Consider the following 17,195-nt stretch of genomic DNA (forward strand, 5'->3'; position numbering starts at 1 on the left):
GGAGGCAGAGGCAGGCTGGTCTCTGTGAGTTCAAGGCTAGCCTGGACTACCTGGTGAGCTGCAGGCCAGCTAGAGCTACACAGTGAGACCCTGCCTCAAATAAAAAAATAAGTAAGTAAATAAAATAAGCTTAGATTTTTAAAGACTCGATGAAACTAAATGGTAGTAAAAATGGTTTTACAAGTTTTTTGTCTTAAAAAAAAAAAGCCAGTGAAATGAGATAATCTTAGAATTTCTTTATGCAAAATGTCTCCCAAAGCCATGTAATGTTAAGTTCATTCTGAAAAATTCACCATTTCATAAAAGTATTACTTGGAAGCTCTTGTTTCCCTAGATTGGTGCAGCAGTAATAATTCTTGTGTAAGAATTCATCAGTTCTGTCTACTTTCAGATGAGAGTTACCTTTGAAAAACCCTGTTCTCTGTGGAAAAGTGAATAGAAAAGGCTAGTTCTTGCTAAGTTCAAGAGCTAGACTTTCAGAAAGTACTGCTGTACAATGTTCTTATTTAGTGCATGCTTTTAAGACTTCAGCCATCTCTGTGTATAGTATGGAATCCATTTTTTTCTTAGTTATGATTGGTAATGTAGCTCATTATTGATCATTATTGCTTAGCATGTGCAAGGCTCTGGTTTTAGCCTCAGCACTTTAAAAAAAAAGTTCTTGCCATAAAATAGACTTTTCAGACAGAATATGGGTTTATTTAGTAAAACATATTTTTATTTTTAATGTAAAAATATTATATATTTTGAAATACTAATAGATTTTAATTTATCTCCAATTTATCTCTTATTGATTAAAATCTGAATTTTAAGTAATATAATTTGTGAAAATTATAATATAGATTACTGAATTTTCATTTTCTTAGGTTCCCAAATGCCAAATCTCACTCTATGTCACTACTGAGTCTGAACTTTGACCCTTCTTGTGTTTTCCCTCTTGCTTATCTTTAGTTGACCCATTGATCGATGATTACTCTGGAAGTGGAGGCAAATGTGTGTATATTGTGTATTGGCTGTGTCCCGTATGCTGACTTGCTAATCGGCCTTTGCTGCGTCAGCCTTACAACGAGCTTTGCATGCCAGCAGCCCTAACAGGGAAATCCCAGACAGAGTGCAATGTGAAGTCAAATTCTCTTGTTTATACCCTTCTCCATTCAGCAAAATAACTTAGTGAATTTTAGTGTATGCCTCGACTGAAGTTGAGAGGTGTAAAAACTTAAGTCTTCCACTTGGTCTTCAGTGTTTCTACCCATATAGTTAAATCACACTCAAAATTACAGTTGGCAAGGCTAATGATGGTAGCAGCTCACTTTTATTGAATGTCTGTAATATTCCTGGCCCCGTTCTAGGCACCATAAACATATTATCACTATTAACTCTGTTATTGATAACGTTACTTTATCCCCATTATACTCTAGCCAGGAGTGGTTCCTTCTCTGAGCTGCCACGGTTTCTCGTGTTTAGGTTAGGCAGTTTAACTCAGAGCTCTTGTTTTAATCACTACTATCAACACCCCCTTTTCCCTCTTGATTTGTTTCCTTCTATGAACCAATTATTTAATAGGAAAATTCCTTTTTAATTAGCATTGTAAATGTGAGTCTGTATAATTACAAAAATCATTTCCAGTTAGCCAAACTGTAATTAAAGAGCCCTGTGCGTGCTGGGTTAGCACTCACCTGTGCTTAGACTCCATTGGTTTTCTATGTATCTTGGGCCTTATCTTACTTGATCATTAGATAGACATTTTTCCTCTTTTCTTAAATTACAGTTAAAATTTTAAAATAGATCTCCAAAGTATATGACTTAAATGGAAATATATATTGCAGAAGATCACAAGCCATTTTTTTCTATATAAATGTTAAGTTGACAAGGAAATAGTTGCTTATGCATTCAGTATAATTTATCAAGATATGTCAAATCTCAGTTTGGGGATTTTTGGATTATGTTGATCTTTTTATCTGTAGGAAGCCATTTCAGACAAGAGAATACATAGGAGAACCCAAATGTAGTACCAGTTACTGTACTGACTCGAGCCCAAAGGACTGGCATGCCCAAACCCACTTGTGGCTCTTGGCCTGGAACAGCTCTGTCTGAGATCTCCAACGCTGAAGGATATTGGTGTGGAGAGGATGCCTTCTTGTCCTTGCTTTTGTGTTCCAGCTGCTGCTGCTGCGGGCCTGTTGCCTATCGCTTCTCTGAGCAGCTGTGGCATTTCCTGAAAGCCATGCATGACTAAGCTTTAATCTTATATCCACAAAGGAGAGCAGCCCTGGCTACTCTGCAGTTTCCCTTTGGTTTAGGGCTTGCATGTGTCCACGGGACCTTCTAATCTCCATCTACCCCCGTTTCCCACCTTGCTGCCATCAGCTGACAGATGATTTTTGCTCTGAATCCTGTTCACCTTTGCAAACATGCCTCTTTGCTTGTTTCCCCGTGTTCTATATTTGCAGATGGTAGTTTTCAAACTGTCTTGAAGCAACTACCACAGGCTTTAAGGGGATTCAAGAACTGGTTTTCATTAAGTAGGAACCATTAGTAAACCCAGAGAGTGACTGTTTTCCCAACTACCTCTATTGCCTTATATCCTTTAAGGAAATGTAGTTTTGATATAAACTCAAGTAATGTAGATTTTTCTTATATTTAAAAACGAGAGCCAGCAAAATGGTCCGGGTGTGTGAAGGAGCTTGCTACCAAGCCTGAGGGCCAGATTTAGGTCCTACATGGTGGAAGGAGAGACCTGACTCTCACAAGTTGTCCTCTGACCACTCAGGGACACACACAAAATAAATAAATGTAATAAAGAAAAATTTTAACAGAGAAATGCAAATGTATGTCGTAGCACCCACCTGTATTCCCTGCAAAATCAGCACTCAGGAGTGAGAAGCCAGAGAGTCAGGAGTTCAAGGTTATTCTTGGCCTTATAACCAGAATGAAGTTAGACTGAGGTGCATGAGACCCTGTCTTCAGACAAACAAAGAAAACCAAAAAGATTGTACCAGTAGCAGTGGTTTCTTTGCTGTCATTTGAGAAGGATGATTAATGAATGCAATTACAAAAAAAGCGAAGTAGTGAGCGTTGTTATTGGTAGACTTTACCAGCCTGAGTTGAAGATCCTAATTTCCAGTTGTGTGCTAGACCTTGGTCAGGAAAACATGTCCTGAAAACCGGGCTGTCATACTAGAAAGGAGACTTAGCAGTGCCCAGTTATTGTGCTGTTAGGCACAGAAGGGCTTCACTTAAATCATCAAATAGTTTTTCATTTTTGTCTGCTTTGACTCAAATGAAAAATACACTAAAACTTGTTAATTCACTAATTATTTTTTCCTGTTGAAATAACCATTCAATACAAAGTTATTATCATACTTCCTCAAAATTCTTCTCATTTCTACAATTACTTCTTTTCATTTAGAATGTATTTTTGGCATATTAAAATGCTGTTATGCTCAGACTACTAGATGCTCAGAACCGTAACTAACATCTGCATCCAACGCTGAGCTTGGCCGATGTGCAGCACTAATTGCTATCCCTTCTGTTTAAAACTCCTGGAGTTTAAAGCTGCAGTCAGGCTGTATTGAGGACGGAGGACGGCAGGAGGAACTGGAGGGCCGCAGTTTGCCTGGACATCGCTGAAGTTCTGGTTCCAGCTCCCGTACCTCTCACTTCTAAATCCAGAAGTGGCTGACTGCTTAGGATCGAATATCACAGGGCAACATGTTTTAGAACTGCCATTTGTACGGTTTAGAGCCTGTCTTTGTGTGTCAGCGTGTGTTAGTCTTGCGTTTTGATGCTCTCCTTTCTCACACTGGTGTTCCTTCCTGTCTTTTTTCCTCCTCTGCTTCTCGCCTTCTCTTTTTCTACCTTCCCTTCTTTCTGTCTCCCAGATCTGAAAGATTTTCAGAACAATAAGCATAGGTACTTGCTAGCCTCTGAGAATCAACGCCCTGGCAATTTTTCCACAGCATCCATGGGGTCCCTTACTTCATCTCCATCTTCATGCTCACTTAGTAGTCAGGTGGGCTTAACATCTGTGACCAGTATTCAAGAGCGGATCATGTCCACACCTGGAGGGGAGGAAGCCATTGAGCGTCTAAAGGTGAGTCTGAAGCTTGAGCACACAACACTTTATGCCATTCCAGAAGGCAAAACTAGGACTGAATGGATGAATATCTCGAAAGTTTTGTCTTAGCACATGGAGACACTAACAGTTAGAGGTACCTTGAAAATGAATTTGTTTCTGAAGTTAATTTCTTTTTATCAGAATGTTTTAGTTTGACTTGGCCAGAGATGGAAAGATCATAATTTAGCCATGCAAAATAGCCATTGAGTAGAGACTTACAGTAATTTGGGGATAGTTTATAAGTCATAGTGAAGTTGCTTGTTAGAAATTTAGTTTTAAAGCCAGACATGTTGGCATGAGCCTGTTGACCCAGCGTTCAGTAGATGGAGAAAGGAGAATAAGGCATTCGGGGTCATCCTGGCTACATAGTGAGTTTAAGGTCGGCCTAGACAATATGAAACCCTTTTTAAAGTGGTAATAATTACATTTTAAGTGAAATAACTAGTTGGAAAATTTTGTTTCATTGAAGATAGAATTCTCTATAGCGCCATTCCTCTGTTAGTAAAATTAATATGCAATTAACTGGAAGTTTGGACATTTGAGCAGTGATATCAGGTTTATTAGGTTGCATGAAGCTATAACTTTTAGAAGTCCTCACAAAGCCTTTAGTTATGAGAGAAGCAGGCTTCCTCCTGTTTGGGGCCCTGGGGTCCCTGGGCCGTGGTGCTGTACATTTGCCGATTGCCCACTGTGTTGGCTACAAATACCTGAGAAGAAGCAGCTTCTTTTATCTCATGGTTTAAGGTCAGTCTACATGGAAGCCATGTCTGTACAGTGTGAGGCTGCTTGTTCACATCGTTGTTGATGAGGAAGCAGAGAAAGGATAATGCCAGTACTCAGCTGCCTTTCTTCTCCTCCTCTTTATTCAGTCTGGAATCCCAGTTTGTAGGCTAGTGCTCTCACATTCATGATGGGTTTTCTCTCTTGACTCAACTTCCCTGGTAGTTCTCTCACAGACAGTCAGACAAGTATCTGACCAACTGTAACGTTATCCCTGGCTCCACCTCTGTGGATGGACTATTCTTTTAGGCTGTTGCTGGCTCTACCCACTTCTGTCTTGTGTTGTGAATTTGAAAGTCAGAGGCAGTGCCTGTCCTCTTCCCTTCAGTGACTACAATGGGAGCAGACAGGCTGAGAACAATTGCCAGCCTTCTTGCCAGCCATTAGACCTTATCAGGAGCATCTTGTTTTCTCTGTTTGGCTCACTACCTCCAGGGATATTGTTTCACTCCTCCTTCTGGCCTTTGTGTTCCAGAGTACCAGGGCAGGAGAAAACTCACTTAGAATATGGGGGTTACAGTCCTGCTACCAGTCAGGGATCCTCTTCACTGTTCTAAGGTAGTTAGAACAGTGGTACTCTAATAGGTAAAGGTGAAAAAAGAAAGAGTGGGCAGCGGTGGTGCTTGCCTTTAATCCCAGCACACAGGAGGCAGGGGCAGGTAGACCTCTGTGAGTTCAAGAGTCAACGAGAGCTGTGTAGAGAAATGCTGTCTTGAAAAGGCAAACTAACTTGTTGAGCATCTTCACTACTGAAAGTGAATCAGCGTCAGATCCTTCCATTGTAGTTTTTGGTGAAGCTGTAATGGATTTTATATGAAGTGGGCTTCAGAGTTCTCTTTCTTATTGTCCCATCCTTTCCCTTGGCATTTTACTTACTTCAAAAAGAAGGTAACTCCAGAAATAAAGCCAGTGCTTTTGTGCCTTGATTCATAAAGTCAGTCAAGTTCTAACATGCCTGGCAAAAGGAGAGGAAGGAGAAATCTTTCAGGGATGTGAGGTACAGGGTGATCTCTGCTGTTGTAAAATTGACTTGGAAACTTTCCTGTAGACTTTATTGATGTTCTGTGTGGGAGAATGTGTTCATTCACAAATTTTCTCATAAGTAGGGGTCAGTGATCATGTTGCCAGCATTTGGGAGAAGTGAAACTTCCCTCTTAATATTTTATATCCAGTGTTCACTGTAGGGAATTTGAATCCTAACTATTAATATATTGTGCCTTCCTAAACAAAAGAAAATATTACCTTTTCTCACCTCTGATATAAAGGAGAATTTTTTTTCCGACTGCTAGCTAGAACCAACTGAAAATAATGCCACATGTTAGGAGGTTCTTTAAGAATTAGGTCACCCAGTGTCTTCCAAATGGCTTCTAGGGAATAATGCTGTCCTTATTCAAAGAACTCTGCCCTCAGCTGCCTAATCTCCTTAAAACAAAGCTGTAATATGTTAATCAGCAAATAAATTGCTCCCTTAATTTTCCCTGAAACAACATAAGTAAAAGCTTTCTTTCCCTAGCTTTATTCTAGAGTGCAAATGACTCCTTTCCCGCTTTGTGCTCAGTGCCCTGCGGTAGCTCACTGAAGCATACACGCCTTAGTTCTGCTCTTATTTTGTGAATGGTGAGAATTCCTTTGGGACAGACCTGCATTTTAATGATGCAGGCAGAGAAGATCTTTGGTCCAAAGTGTGGGACAGCATTTGTACAATGCAAACGCTTGAGAATGTCTTAGGAGCTGCATTCCTAAGGCATGACACTGCAAGAGGAAAACACTGCAATGGAAACCAGCAGCAGTGGAGGCTCATTCATCTTCCTAATGGTGTGTTTGCCTTTGCTTCTCTGTATTTTTAAGTATAGACCAGTGTTTTCACTGCTTTTACATAGGTGCTGCTACTTCTTTCTCCATTGTATGGCTGATTTCCATATAAAATGCTAATATCTCGATTCCTCTATAAACCTCTCTGGCAAAAAGAAAAAAAAATAGTGGTATGTAATTTTACTTTAAAGCCACAGCTTGAACTGAAATCCCTTTGTGTGTGATTTGGTCTTTTTATTCAGTAAAATTTCAAGCATGCAGCTATAGCCACTGGCTCTGATGTTTATAGACTGGCATCAAAGTCAGTACTGTGTGTGCCATTGCACAAACTTAGCCTATAAATATCCACAAACATCCATCCCAGGAACAGGCAGGGCAAATGCTGTACTAAGCAGTCTGCGGACCCACACTTGGAGCTTATTCAGAAAGCATGCTGTCCAGTACAGTAAGCCCTTAGCTATCTGACAGCTTCCAGGAATGTTCCATGGAGTAATCATTCAACCTTCTGAATGTCAAAACCTAAACTACCCTCTGTGTGTGTGTGTGTGTGTGTGTGTGTGTGTGTGTGTGTGTGTGTGAGTGAGTGAGAGAGAGAGAGAGAGAGAGAGAGTGAGAGTGAGTCTGATTTACCCTATCAATTTTTCTGCCTTCTATTGAATCATCAAGAAGAAATAAAAAGCTAGGCAGAGTGGCACATACTGTAGTCTCAGCACTTGGAAGGCTGAACCAGGAGGACCAGAAATTCAGCATCATCCTTGGCTAAATAGCCCCATGAGACCCTGTCACAAAAAGACTGGCATGCCTCATGAATGTAAAGAAAGTCAGGAAGACCAGGATGGGCTTGGGTTAATCACATAGTCTTTTTGTCTTCAGTTTTCTTATCTGTGGAGTGATTATGCACTAAAGGCTTCCTAGTGAGCCACTCAGTTGAGACATTTTCTTTAGCCTGTTCTTCGAGCTTTTTAAAACAATAAAATTCTTAAACATCATAAATATTAGAACTTGAAGCTATGATTAAAAAAAAGAAGAAAGTGCTTGCATTTTTGGATGTTTTTATTACCCTCCCTCTGTCTTGTGCTTGCACGTGCATGCATGCACACACACACACACACACACAGATTCACTGTTTCCTCCTTCTGTCTTGTGTGCACACACATGGATTCACTGTTTCCATCCTCTATCTTGTGCACACACACACACGGATTCACGGTTTCCTCCCTCTGTCTTGTACACACACACACACAATGTGGATTCACTGTTTCCTCCCTCTGTCTTGTGTGCACACACACGGATTCACTGTTTCTTCCGTCTTGTGTGCACACACGCACACACTACATGAATTCACTGTTTCCTCCCTCTGTCTTGTGTATACACACACACGTATTCACTGCTTCCTTCCTCTGTGTTGTATGCACACACACACATGGATTCACTGTTTCTTCCGTCTTGTGTACACACAGACACACACAAACACACACGGATTCACTGTTCCCTTCCTCTGACTTGTACACACACACACATGGATTCACTGTTTGCCTGTTTTTATTAGGACTTGGAAGGTTTGTGTGTCTGAGGGTTACTTAGTTTTAGATTTAATATTTATGATTCTTACCTTCTAAAAAAGGAGAAGGGCCCATCACTTTGGATTCTTCCTTTATCTTCTAAGAATATTGTGTGTTTGATGCCTTCCTTGCTGAATATGGTTTGTTAAATTCTGTGCATCCTTCCATAGGAATCAGAGAAGATAATTGCTGAGTTAAATGAAACCTGGGAAGAGAAACTTCGTAAGACAGAGGCCATCAGAATGGAAAGGTTGGGAACTAACAATCTGGGATGCTGCTGAGTTTTCTGGAAAGTCTGAGTTGATTTCGTAGTAAGAAAAAAATGAAAGAGGATTAAAAACAAGGGCACTCTCCCCACCTGACACAGCACAGACACATCCACGGGGGAGTGCATCCAACCACATTTACACGCTGAAGTGAAATCTGCACATTGAAAGAGTCTCTAAGGCAGGGTTCTCAGCTGTGGGTCATGACCCCTCTGGGGGTTGACTGACCTTTTCACAGGAGTTGCATATCAAAGATTTACATTATGATTCATAACAATAGCTAAATTACAGTGATGAAGTAACAACAAAAATATGTTTATGGTTGGGGTCACCACAGCATGAGGAGCTGAATTAAAAGGGTACAGGATTAGGAAGGTTGGGAACCACTGCTGGTTCATGTGCTTAATAGTTTCTTTCAATTGAGAAAAGGCATACTAAATAAAGGAGATTTTTCATTTGTAAAAAGTAGATTTTACTTGGCAAAGGTTCATATGCAAAGAACTGTGAATCTCTTTAGAGTTACTTCATCTAGAACCTTTTGGGTAAAAAATATAGTTTAGCTTGCAAACTTTTAAAATTCTTGTTCTGTCTATATATACTGTTGGAATAAATGCACACTTCTTTTTTAAAGTCAGTTCTTATCTTCCCCCTTTATGAAAATAAGGGAGAAATGAGCTCCGATGTGCTACCAGTAAATGTAACCAAGAACATTCTTACTCGCATTAGATTTTTTTGAACTAGAATTATTGGGCCAGGTGAGATGTCTCAGCACAGAAAGGCACTCTTCACTCAGGCCTGTCATGAGTTTGATCCCTGGGCCCCACTTAAAGGTGGAGAAGAGAATCAGGTCCACAGTTACCCCCACATTAGGCACTCACACGTACACACACACACCAAACAAAAACAAAGAAATAAAATGAACAGAAAATGAAAAACCTTCCTAGAATTACTATGCCAGAATGGGGACGAGATGGGAATATTGGGAAAAATCACATTTACAGACCATGCTTCATATGCCCAAGCCTACCCTCCAGCTCACCCCAGTATTAAGTCTGTGACTTCACTGATGCTAAACCTAGAGTGCTGACCCCCAGGTTACTTTGATTGCTTTCTTGGATGCTGGGGAAATTGTGTTTTTCAAATTGGATGCACAGACTTAAGGAATACAGTCTTTCAAAATTTCAACAGAAATAGCATGGGGACATTCTCTGACTTATTTAAATATTGTTTCTCTCTCCCACTCTCTTTTTTTTCCCACGGAGCTGAAGACCGAACCCAGCGCCTTGCACTTGCTACGCAAGCGCTCTACCACTGAGCTAAATCCTCAACCCTGAATGTTGCATCTTTAAAAAATAAGTTCTCATTAGTGATAAGCATATCATTCTATAGCTCTCTTGCCAGCTTTAGATACAGCCAAGTGTTTTGTGTTGCCTGTCTTGTTTTCTAGTTCTTTTTAAATTAACTTGTTACTTTGGTATCGGTATACTGATTTACTTGGGGTTTTTTGATTGTTTTGTTTTTTGTTTTTCTAGAGAAGCCTTGTTGGCTGAGATGGGAGTTGCCATACGGGAAGATGGAGGAACACTTGGTGTTTTCTCACCTAAAAAGGTAGGAAGCCATGTTGTAAAACTCAAGCAAACAAAACAGTTTGTCTTCATGTCCTTCTGGCATAGCCATTTTTATCTAGCGCCTTAGCTTAACTTCAGATGTTTCTGCTTTCATCTTACAGTACAAGGGCAACTTTGTTGTAAAATGATTATAGTGTTTACAAAAGATAAAACCCAGGGTAGTGAGTCTGAACCTTGTAAAGCCGTGGGTATATTTAAGCATCTTTTTGTTGCCTCTCTTATCTTCCTGACCTGACCATAGCACCAGTTGCTTTAGTTGTGTTCCTTTTAATGTTGAGTGCTTGCCTAGCATGCAATTAGCCCTGGGCTTGATCTCTAGTCCCATACATTTTGGGACGGTGCCACCTGTCTATAGCCCTAGTGCTTGAGAGCTGGAGGCTGTAGTCATCAGCTCTGCTCTGCCACTTCTGGGAGCCATTTTCATCTGGTAAGGTTTGTGAACGATAGTACTGTCCCTTGATTTCTATTGCAACCATCTCTTTTAATAAAGCAGCCCAGGTCCTACCCTCTAGATGCCTCTGCTCCCCTTTCAGCATGCTTTTTTTTTTTTAAAGACATGATGAGATTAGTCACTTTTCCTACTTCTGTAATCACAGTTGTAGAATAGAGGCCTTTTAGTTAATTAGACTGATAACGTGTCTTGTGTGTTCTTTTTGACTTGAATTGCTTCTTAGTGTTGGACTAGAATACATTATTAAATAATTGTTTTGTGTGCTTATTTATATGACAACAGTAGAGCATGTATTGATGTATCAAGCCTATGTGTCAGCACTGATAACTTCCTTCAAGTGTCTATGGTACCCTGCTGTGTGTAAGGCCCCAGTGTCAGCGTCTACTACTGTATCGTTAGCAAGTACATGCATGCGTGGACTCTGTTCTAGGACAAAGTATAAGGTCAGAGTTTAGCATTAGCACTTTTGCTCGACGTGAACCAGTGTTCTTAGGATTTCGTGAGAAATTTCTTTTGCTTACCTTTAAAAAATCATAGTCACAAAACTGTCTTACAAATTTCAATGTTATTTTCAGCAGAAAACATTGATTTAGCTGGGTATGGTGGCACTTGAGAGGTGAATGCAGGGATATGAGATTCCAGCATCTGGTTTATAATAAATTCAAAACCAACCTTGATCATACACAAGAAGAAAGGGGCTGGAGAGAGGGTTCAGCAGTTAAGAACACTTGCCATTTTTCCAAAGGACCCTACTTTGGTACCTGGCACCCAAGTCGGGAGGCTAAAAACTACCTGTAACTCCAGCTCTAAGGAATCCAAAGCCCTCTTCTGACTTTGTGGGCATCTATGCACACACAGAGTTCATTTACACACACACACACACACACACACACACACACACACACCACATATGGAAATAAATCTTTTTAAAAACGAAGAAATTAAGCTAGGCATGGTGGCGCACATCTTTAGCACCAGAACTTACCATCACTGGGAAGGCAGAGGCAGGGGGATCTTTGTGAGTTGGAGGCCAACCTGGTCTACAGAATGAGTTCCAGGACAGCCAAGTCTAAACAGAGAAACTGTCTTAAAAAGCCAAAAATAAAATAGAAAGAAATTGTTTTAAAGATTTTGAGATATATAGAATATCAACAATTATATATTTATGTGAAGTTGAGTTGTTTTTACCTTAATGATCTATTTATTCATACATATTACCTATATTGTCGAGATGTTGGCAGTCATGGCTTTGATAGAATTAGAGTATGCTCTTGCACATCTCGAAAGATTTTTCTCCTTGTGATCCGGGCTCTCACACATCCCAGGTTGCTTAAGACTCTCTATGTAGCAGAAAGAGCCTGGCTCCAACTCTTGAATGTTATAGGCATGTGGTACCCTTCCCCGTATATATGGTAGTAGAGATCAAACTCAGGGCCAATTGTCTGTGAGGCAAGCCCTCTACCAACTGGGCTACATCCACAGCCCTTAAAAATTTTATATGAAAGCTGGGCAGTGGTAGCGCATACCTTTAATTTCAGCACTTGAGAGGCAGAGGCAGAACTCTGTTAGTTCAGGGCCAGGCTGGTCTACAGAACAAGTTCCAGGACAGGCCCCAAAGCAACAGAGAAACCAGGTCTCAAAAAACCAAGATAGATAGATAGATAGATAGATAGATAGATAGATAGATAGATAGATAGATAGATAGATAGATAGATAGATAGATAGTTCCATGACCCTGTATGTGTGTTAGGAACCATAACTCACTTATAGAACACTACATATAGACCTGGATTCTATCTTTAGCACTGGGAAAAAAGTAAACAAAAAAAATCTGATAAAAATAATTTGGTGCTCGCTTCGGCAGCACATACACTAAAATTGGAATGATACAGAGAAGATTAACATGGCCCCTGCGCAAGGATGACACGCAAATTCGTGAAGCGTTCCATATTTTTTTAAAAAATAAAAATAAAATAAAATAATTAAAAAAAATTGATATTTAGCCAGGCGTTGTAGCACACGTTTGGCTTAATCACAGCACTTAGGAGGCAGAGTCAAGTAGATCTCCGAGTTCCAGACTAGCCTGGTCTGCATAGTGAGTTTCAGGACAGGCAGGGCTACACAAGAAAATATCTTGAAAAACTAGATAAAATAAAATAAGTAATAATACGGTATTTAGTCAGAATTTAAAATAGCCCAAACAGTTGTTGTTGTGTAGGCAGCATAAAATTAGAAGCAGAACTCTCTACTTTCAAAGATTTTTCTTGCTTTAATTATCTAGACATTCTCAGGAAAGGGAAAAACACTGCGGACCACATTTAGACTCAGTAGAGACTGTTACTGAGACTGCCCTTTCTTTTTTTATAGAGTTAGTTTTACTTTAAGTGCACTGGTGTTTTGCCTGTATGTACTTCTATGTGAGGGTGTCAGATCCTGGAGTTACAGACGCTTGTGAGCTGTCATGTGGGTGCTGCAGTTGAACCCAGGTCTTCTAGAAGAGCAGTCACTGCTCCCTTAACCCCTGAGCCCGCTCTCCAGCCCCAGACTCCCTTTTCGTAGTTCCCTAATGAGACTTTAAGGAATGCTGCCCATCAGCTGGGCAGTGGTGGTGCACACCTTTAATCCCAGCACTGGGAAAACAGAGGCAGGTCGATCTCTGAGGCCAGCCTGGGTCTACAGAGAAAGTTCCAAGATAACCAGGGTTACACAGAGGAACCTGTCTCACTAAAGCAAAAATCAAACAAAAGGAATGCTGACTTTGACTCTTTCTGAGCAGCCCAGTTCTTGGATCAGAAAGTAAAAGCTGGTGAAGATGCAGACGATTCTTTCATTCCCTTCCGACGTCCTCACCGCTCATCCGACTGCTCTTCCGGCCTTCCGTGCTCGCCTGCACTGTGTGGAGGAGATGTTGGCCCCAAAACCATGTGGCTTATTTTTTGTATTCCTATGAGGGCTTTTCACCAAAGAAGGGTGATTTTTTAAGATTTTTAGAAATATTTAGTGTTAGATGAAGAATACTTTTAGATGTTTATGTTGTTGCCTCTTAGTAACTTTAATTTTTTTTTTTTGTAAGGTAAATACTATAATAGGACAATAAGTCGGGCCATAAACTTATAGTGGGGGAACTTCAAGGGTATGGCTATTTTAATAAAAATGAAAAATCTGTTTTAAGAATTTTGATTTCTTTCAAGAGATATAGCCCTGGCTGTTCTGGAACCCACTCTGTAGACCAGGCTGGCCAGGAACTGCCTCTGCCTTCCAGATGCTGGGAATAAAGGTGTGCGCCGCCACTGCCTGGGTGTTTACAAAGATTGTATTTAACTCACCCAAGAGCTGATCTGTTTCCCCTTTACCTCTGTGTTCACGATGCTCTGACCTTGTGAGGATCTGGGCCTCAGCTCATCAATGACAGTGCTTGCCACTAAGCAGACAGCCTGAGTTTGAACCCTGAACCCACAAGACAGGAGAGAACCACCTTCCTCAAGTTGTCCTTTGATTCCCATGTGCCTTTTGTGTCATATGTGCATGCGCATACACATACAGCACATGTATATCCATACATACAAAACAAATGCTTGATAAAAACAGCAAACAGCTTGGTGTTAGAGATGGCACAGTGACTAAGAGCACCTGCGACTCTTCAGAGGGCCCCAGTGTGTTTCCTGAACACCTGCTGGGCAGCTCACAACTCTGCCCCTTTGGGGGTCGACTGACCCTTTCTCACAGGGTCTCCTAAGACCATTGGGAAACACAGAGATTTACATTATGGTTCATGATCGTAGCAAAATTACAGTGATGAAGTAGCAACGAAAATAGTTTCATGGTTGGGGGGTCACTACAACATGAGGAATGTATTAAAGGGCCGCAGCGTTAGGAAGGTTGAGAACCACTGCTCTAGAGGATTTGATGCCTTCTTATGGCCCCTGCATCAATTAATTTATATTCTCTCTCTCTCGTTCTCTCTCTACCTCCCTCTCCCCCCCCATACACACACACACATACACACAACACACACACTTAAAAAAGAAAAATGGATTTTCTTAATTTCAGAGCTTGTATTTCCTTTTTTATGTTTCTGTTTTGCCTGTGTATGTTCTGAGTGCCAAGTGCATGTGTACTGTCCACGGCCAGCTCAGATCATTAGATCACTGACCAGTTGCCCTGGAGGAACAACCGAGCTATGTCTCCAACTCTTTCTTTCTTGCTTTCTTTCTTTCTTTCTTTCTTTCTTTCTTTCTTTCTTTCTTTCTTTCTTTCTTTCGTTTTGGTTTTTTGAGACAGGCTTTCTCTGTAGCTTTGGAGCCTGTCCTGGAATTAGCTCTTATAGACCAGGCTGGCCTCGAACTTGCAGAGATCTGCCTGCCTCTGCCTCCCGAGTACTAGGATTAAAAGCATGCGCCACTATCACCCAGCTCCAACCTCATTTTTATTTTTCCTTTTATTTTTATTTTTTGAAACAGGTTTTCACTACTTAGTCCTGACTGGCCTGAAACTCTCTGTGTAGATCAGGCCGGCCTTGAGAATTCAGCTGTCTCTTTCTCCAGAGTGCTAGGATTAAAGATGTGTGCCACCATGCCCAGCAGAGTCATGTTCTTAAACAAGATGTGTTAGTCTAATTTGAGGAGACCTATAGAGCATGCCTTTTTTTTATTATTAATTACAGAATTACACCTAGGACTTTTATTGAGCCTTTTCCTCCAGGTACTCTGGAGAATCTGAAAAGCTTTTAGGCTTTCCATGTAGTATATCCCTGCCCCAAACTGATAATCTGTAACCTTTTTCAGACACCTCATCTTGTTAACCTCAATGAAGACCCACTAATGTCGGAGTGTCTGCTTTATTATATTAAAGATGGGATTACAAGGTAATTTGCTTCTAGTTTGAGCCGTTTAATACTTTCTTTTCTTCTAGATAATTGATAACTAAAGGGAATTGTCTAAAAATTGTAGGAATTTGCTATTTCTTCTTTCTGGAGTGGTTATAAATTACCTTCTCTTCTGTTCCCAGTTTTAAGTAGAACCAGTTAGGGCATAGTTTCCCTCTAGAAGAACCTGAATGACACAGATGGGTTCACTAAAGAACTTGGTTTGCCCTGTTTCCCTGTGGTGTGTGAATACATCAGTGCACTGATCTTGTAAGGAGATCCGTCTTCCTTGAGAGTAGAACTTGGAGTTGGGAGCATCTGCTGTACAAAGCAGTGTGTTTTCATGTACGTCCAAGGATGCTCTTTGGGGGAAAGCAGTTCATTGTTTCTAAGGGCTTTTTGTGTCTGAATTTCCCTGGGAAACACTTTCCCTGTGTTCAGGGTTGGCCAAGCCGATGCTGAGCGGCGCCAGGACATAGTGCTGAGTGGGGCCCACATTAAAGAAGAGCATTGTATCTTTCGGAGTGAGAGGAACAACACTGGTGAAGGTGAGAGTCTGTGTTTTAATTTCTCAAGCAACTTTTCCTCTGGCGTACTCCTCGAGACCTGGCATTCCCTGTCTCTGTTAGTAGAATGTTGAGAAATGGAGATGCCTGTGATGTTTATAAATGCCAGGACAGATATGGCTCCTTAGCGTGAAAATGGCAGGGTGAAAGGAGCCCTTTGTTACCTGCCAGGGGCTGAGCAGGATGCGGGCAGTTAGGCTAGGTCTGAGTGTTAGCTATTTAGTAGGGAGTAAGAGAAAAAGAATTATACTAGATAGATAATGGGAGAACTGAAGAGTCTTTAATATTAATCTAATAGAAATTATTTTTCTTAAAGGGAAGAAAAAGTCAATCTTGGGTGAATTCCCACTACAACCCAGTTCATGAACAGGCCAGCAGCTGTCTAATGGATTTTGTGCTAGGCACTAGCTTCTTCATCGGCCAAAATGCTGGCTGTTTGTGCATCATACTTAAGATTTCTGCTGTATCATATTTTATCAGGATTAATATTTTCCATGAGTCCTGATAGTGACCATTTTCATGGTTTGATTGCAGTAATTTATGATAATAATATCGGTTTGTATTCTTCCTAGTTATCGTGACCTTAGAGCCCTGTGAGCGCTCCGAAACATATGTGAATGGCAAGAGGGTGGCCCAGCCTGTGCAGCTGCGCTCAGGTGAGCCGGCAAGGGGTCTGCAGTCCTCAGCGATGCATACAGCTTGTGATTGACCGCGGCTCTTTATCTAAAGCCCAAAGTTACTTAATTCATGTTTTTATAAAACTACAGAACTCTCTTTTTAATCTTGCTTTTGTTGTTGCTTGCTTGTTTGATTGTTTTGTTTGTTTTTGTTGTCGTTGAGATAGGGTCTCACTAAGTAGCCCTGGTTGGCCTGGAATTCACTGTGCAGACCATGTTGGTGCTTCCCGAGTGCTGGGATTTAATGGGTGGATCATTACACCCAGCTGAGTGTCTATAGTCTTAGATTAAGAGAGTGAAATTGTATTTCTTTTTTTGAGATAAGTTTACACTGTGTAGCCTGGGATGGCCTCAAAGTTGTAAATTTCTTGCCTTGGCCTCCTAGATACTATTCATTAAAAATTGATTTTCTGGAACTGGGGCTATAGGTGGTGATAAGCACATTTGCTGGTATACACGGGTCCTGGGTTTG

The 17,195-nt window shown here is 40.8% G+C and overlaps 1 protein-coding gene and 1 non-coding gene across 12 annotated transcripts in view; both read left to right on the forward strand.

Moving 5' to 3' along the window:
• Kif1b (kinesin family member 1B) overlaps window positions 1–17,195 on the forward strand; it is a 135,555-nt gene that overhangs the window by 52,545 nt on the left and 65,815 nt on the right. For 5 of the 11 annotated variants that reach the window (XM_085690275.2, XM_085690270.2, XM_085690271.2 and 2 more), the window contains 6 exons: window positions 3,960–4,093; window positions 8,442–8,521; window positions 10,070–10,145; window positions 15,401–15,480; window positions 15,922–16,028; window positions 16,619–16,702. In XM_085690275.2, the coding sequence (XP_085546401.1) occupies window positions 3,960–4,093; window positions 8,442–8,521; window positions 10,070–10,145; window positions 15,401–15,480; window positions 15,922–16,028; window positions 16,619–16,702 (561 nt within the window). Of the gene's footprint in view, window positions 1–951; window positions 994–3,881; window positions 4,094–8,441; window positions 8,522–10,069; window positions 10,146–15,400; window positions 15,481–15,921; window positions 16,029–16,618; window positions 16,703–17,195 lie in introns of all 11 variants that reach the window. The other 6 variants (XM_048414937.3, XM_048414948.3, XM_085690267.2 and 3 more) reach the window with 3 other exon arrangements.
• On the forward strand, window positions 12,465–12,571 carry LOC125389692 (U6 spliceosomal RNA). Its single transcript, XR_007228517.1, has one exon. It is a non-coding gene; the product is annotated as a U6 spliceosomal RNA (small nuclear RNA).

Source organism: Myodes glareolus, chromosome 6 (assembly GCF_982192425.1).
Source record: "Myodes glareolus chromosome 6, mMyoGla1.1, whole genome shotgun sequence".
Lineage (NCBI taxonomy): Eukaryota > Metazoa > Chordata > Mammalia > Rodentia > Cricetidae > Myodes > Myodes glareolus.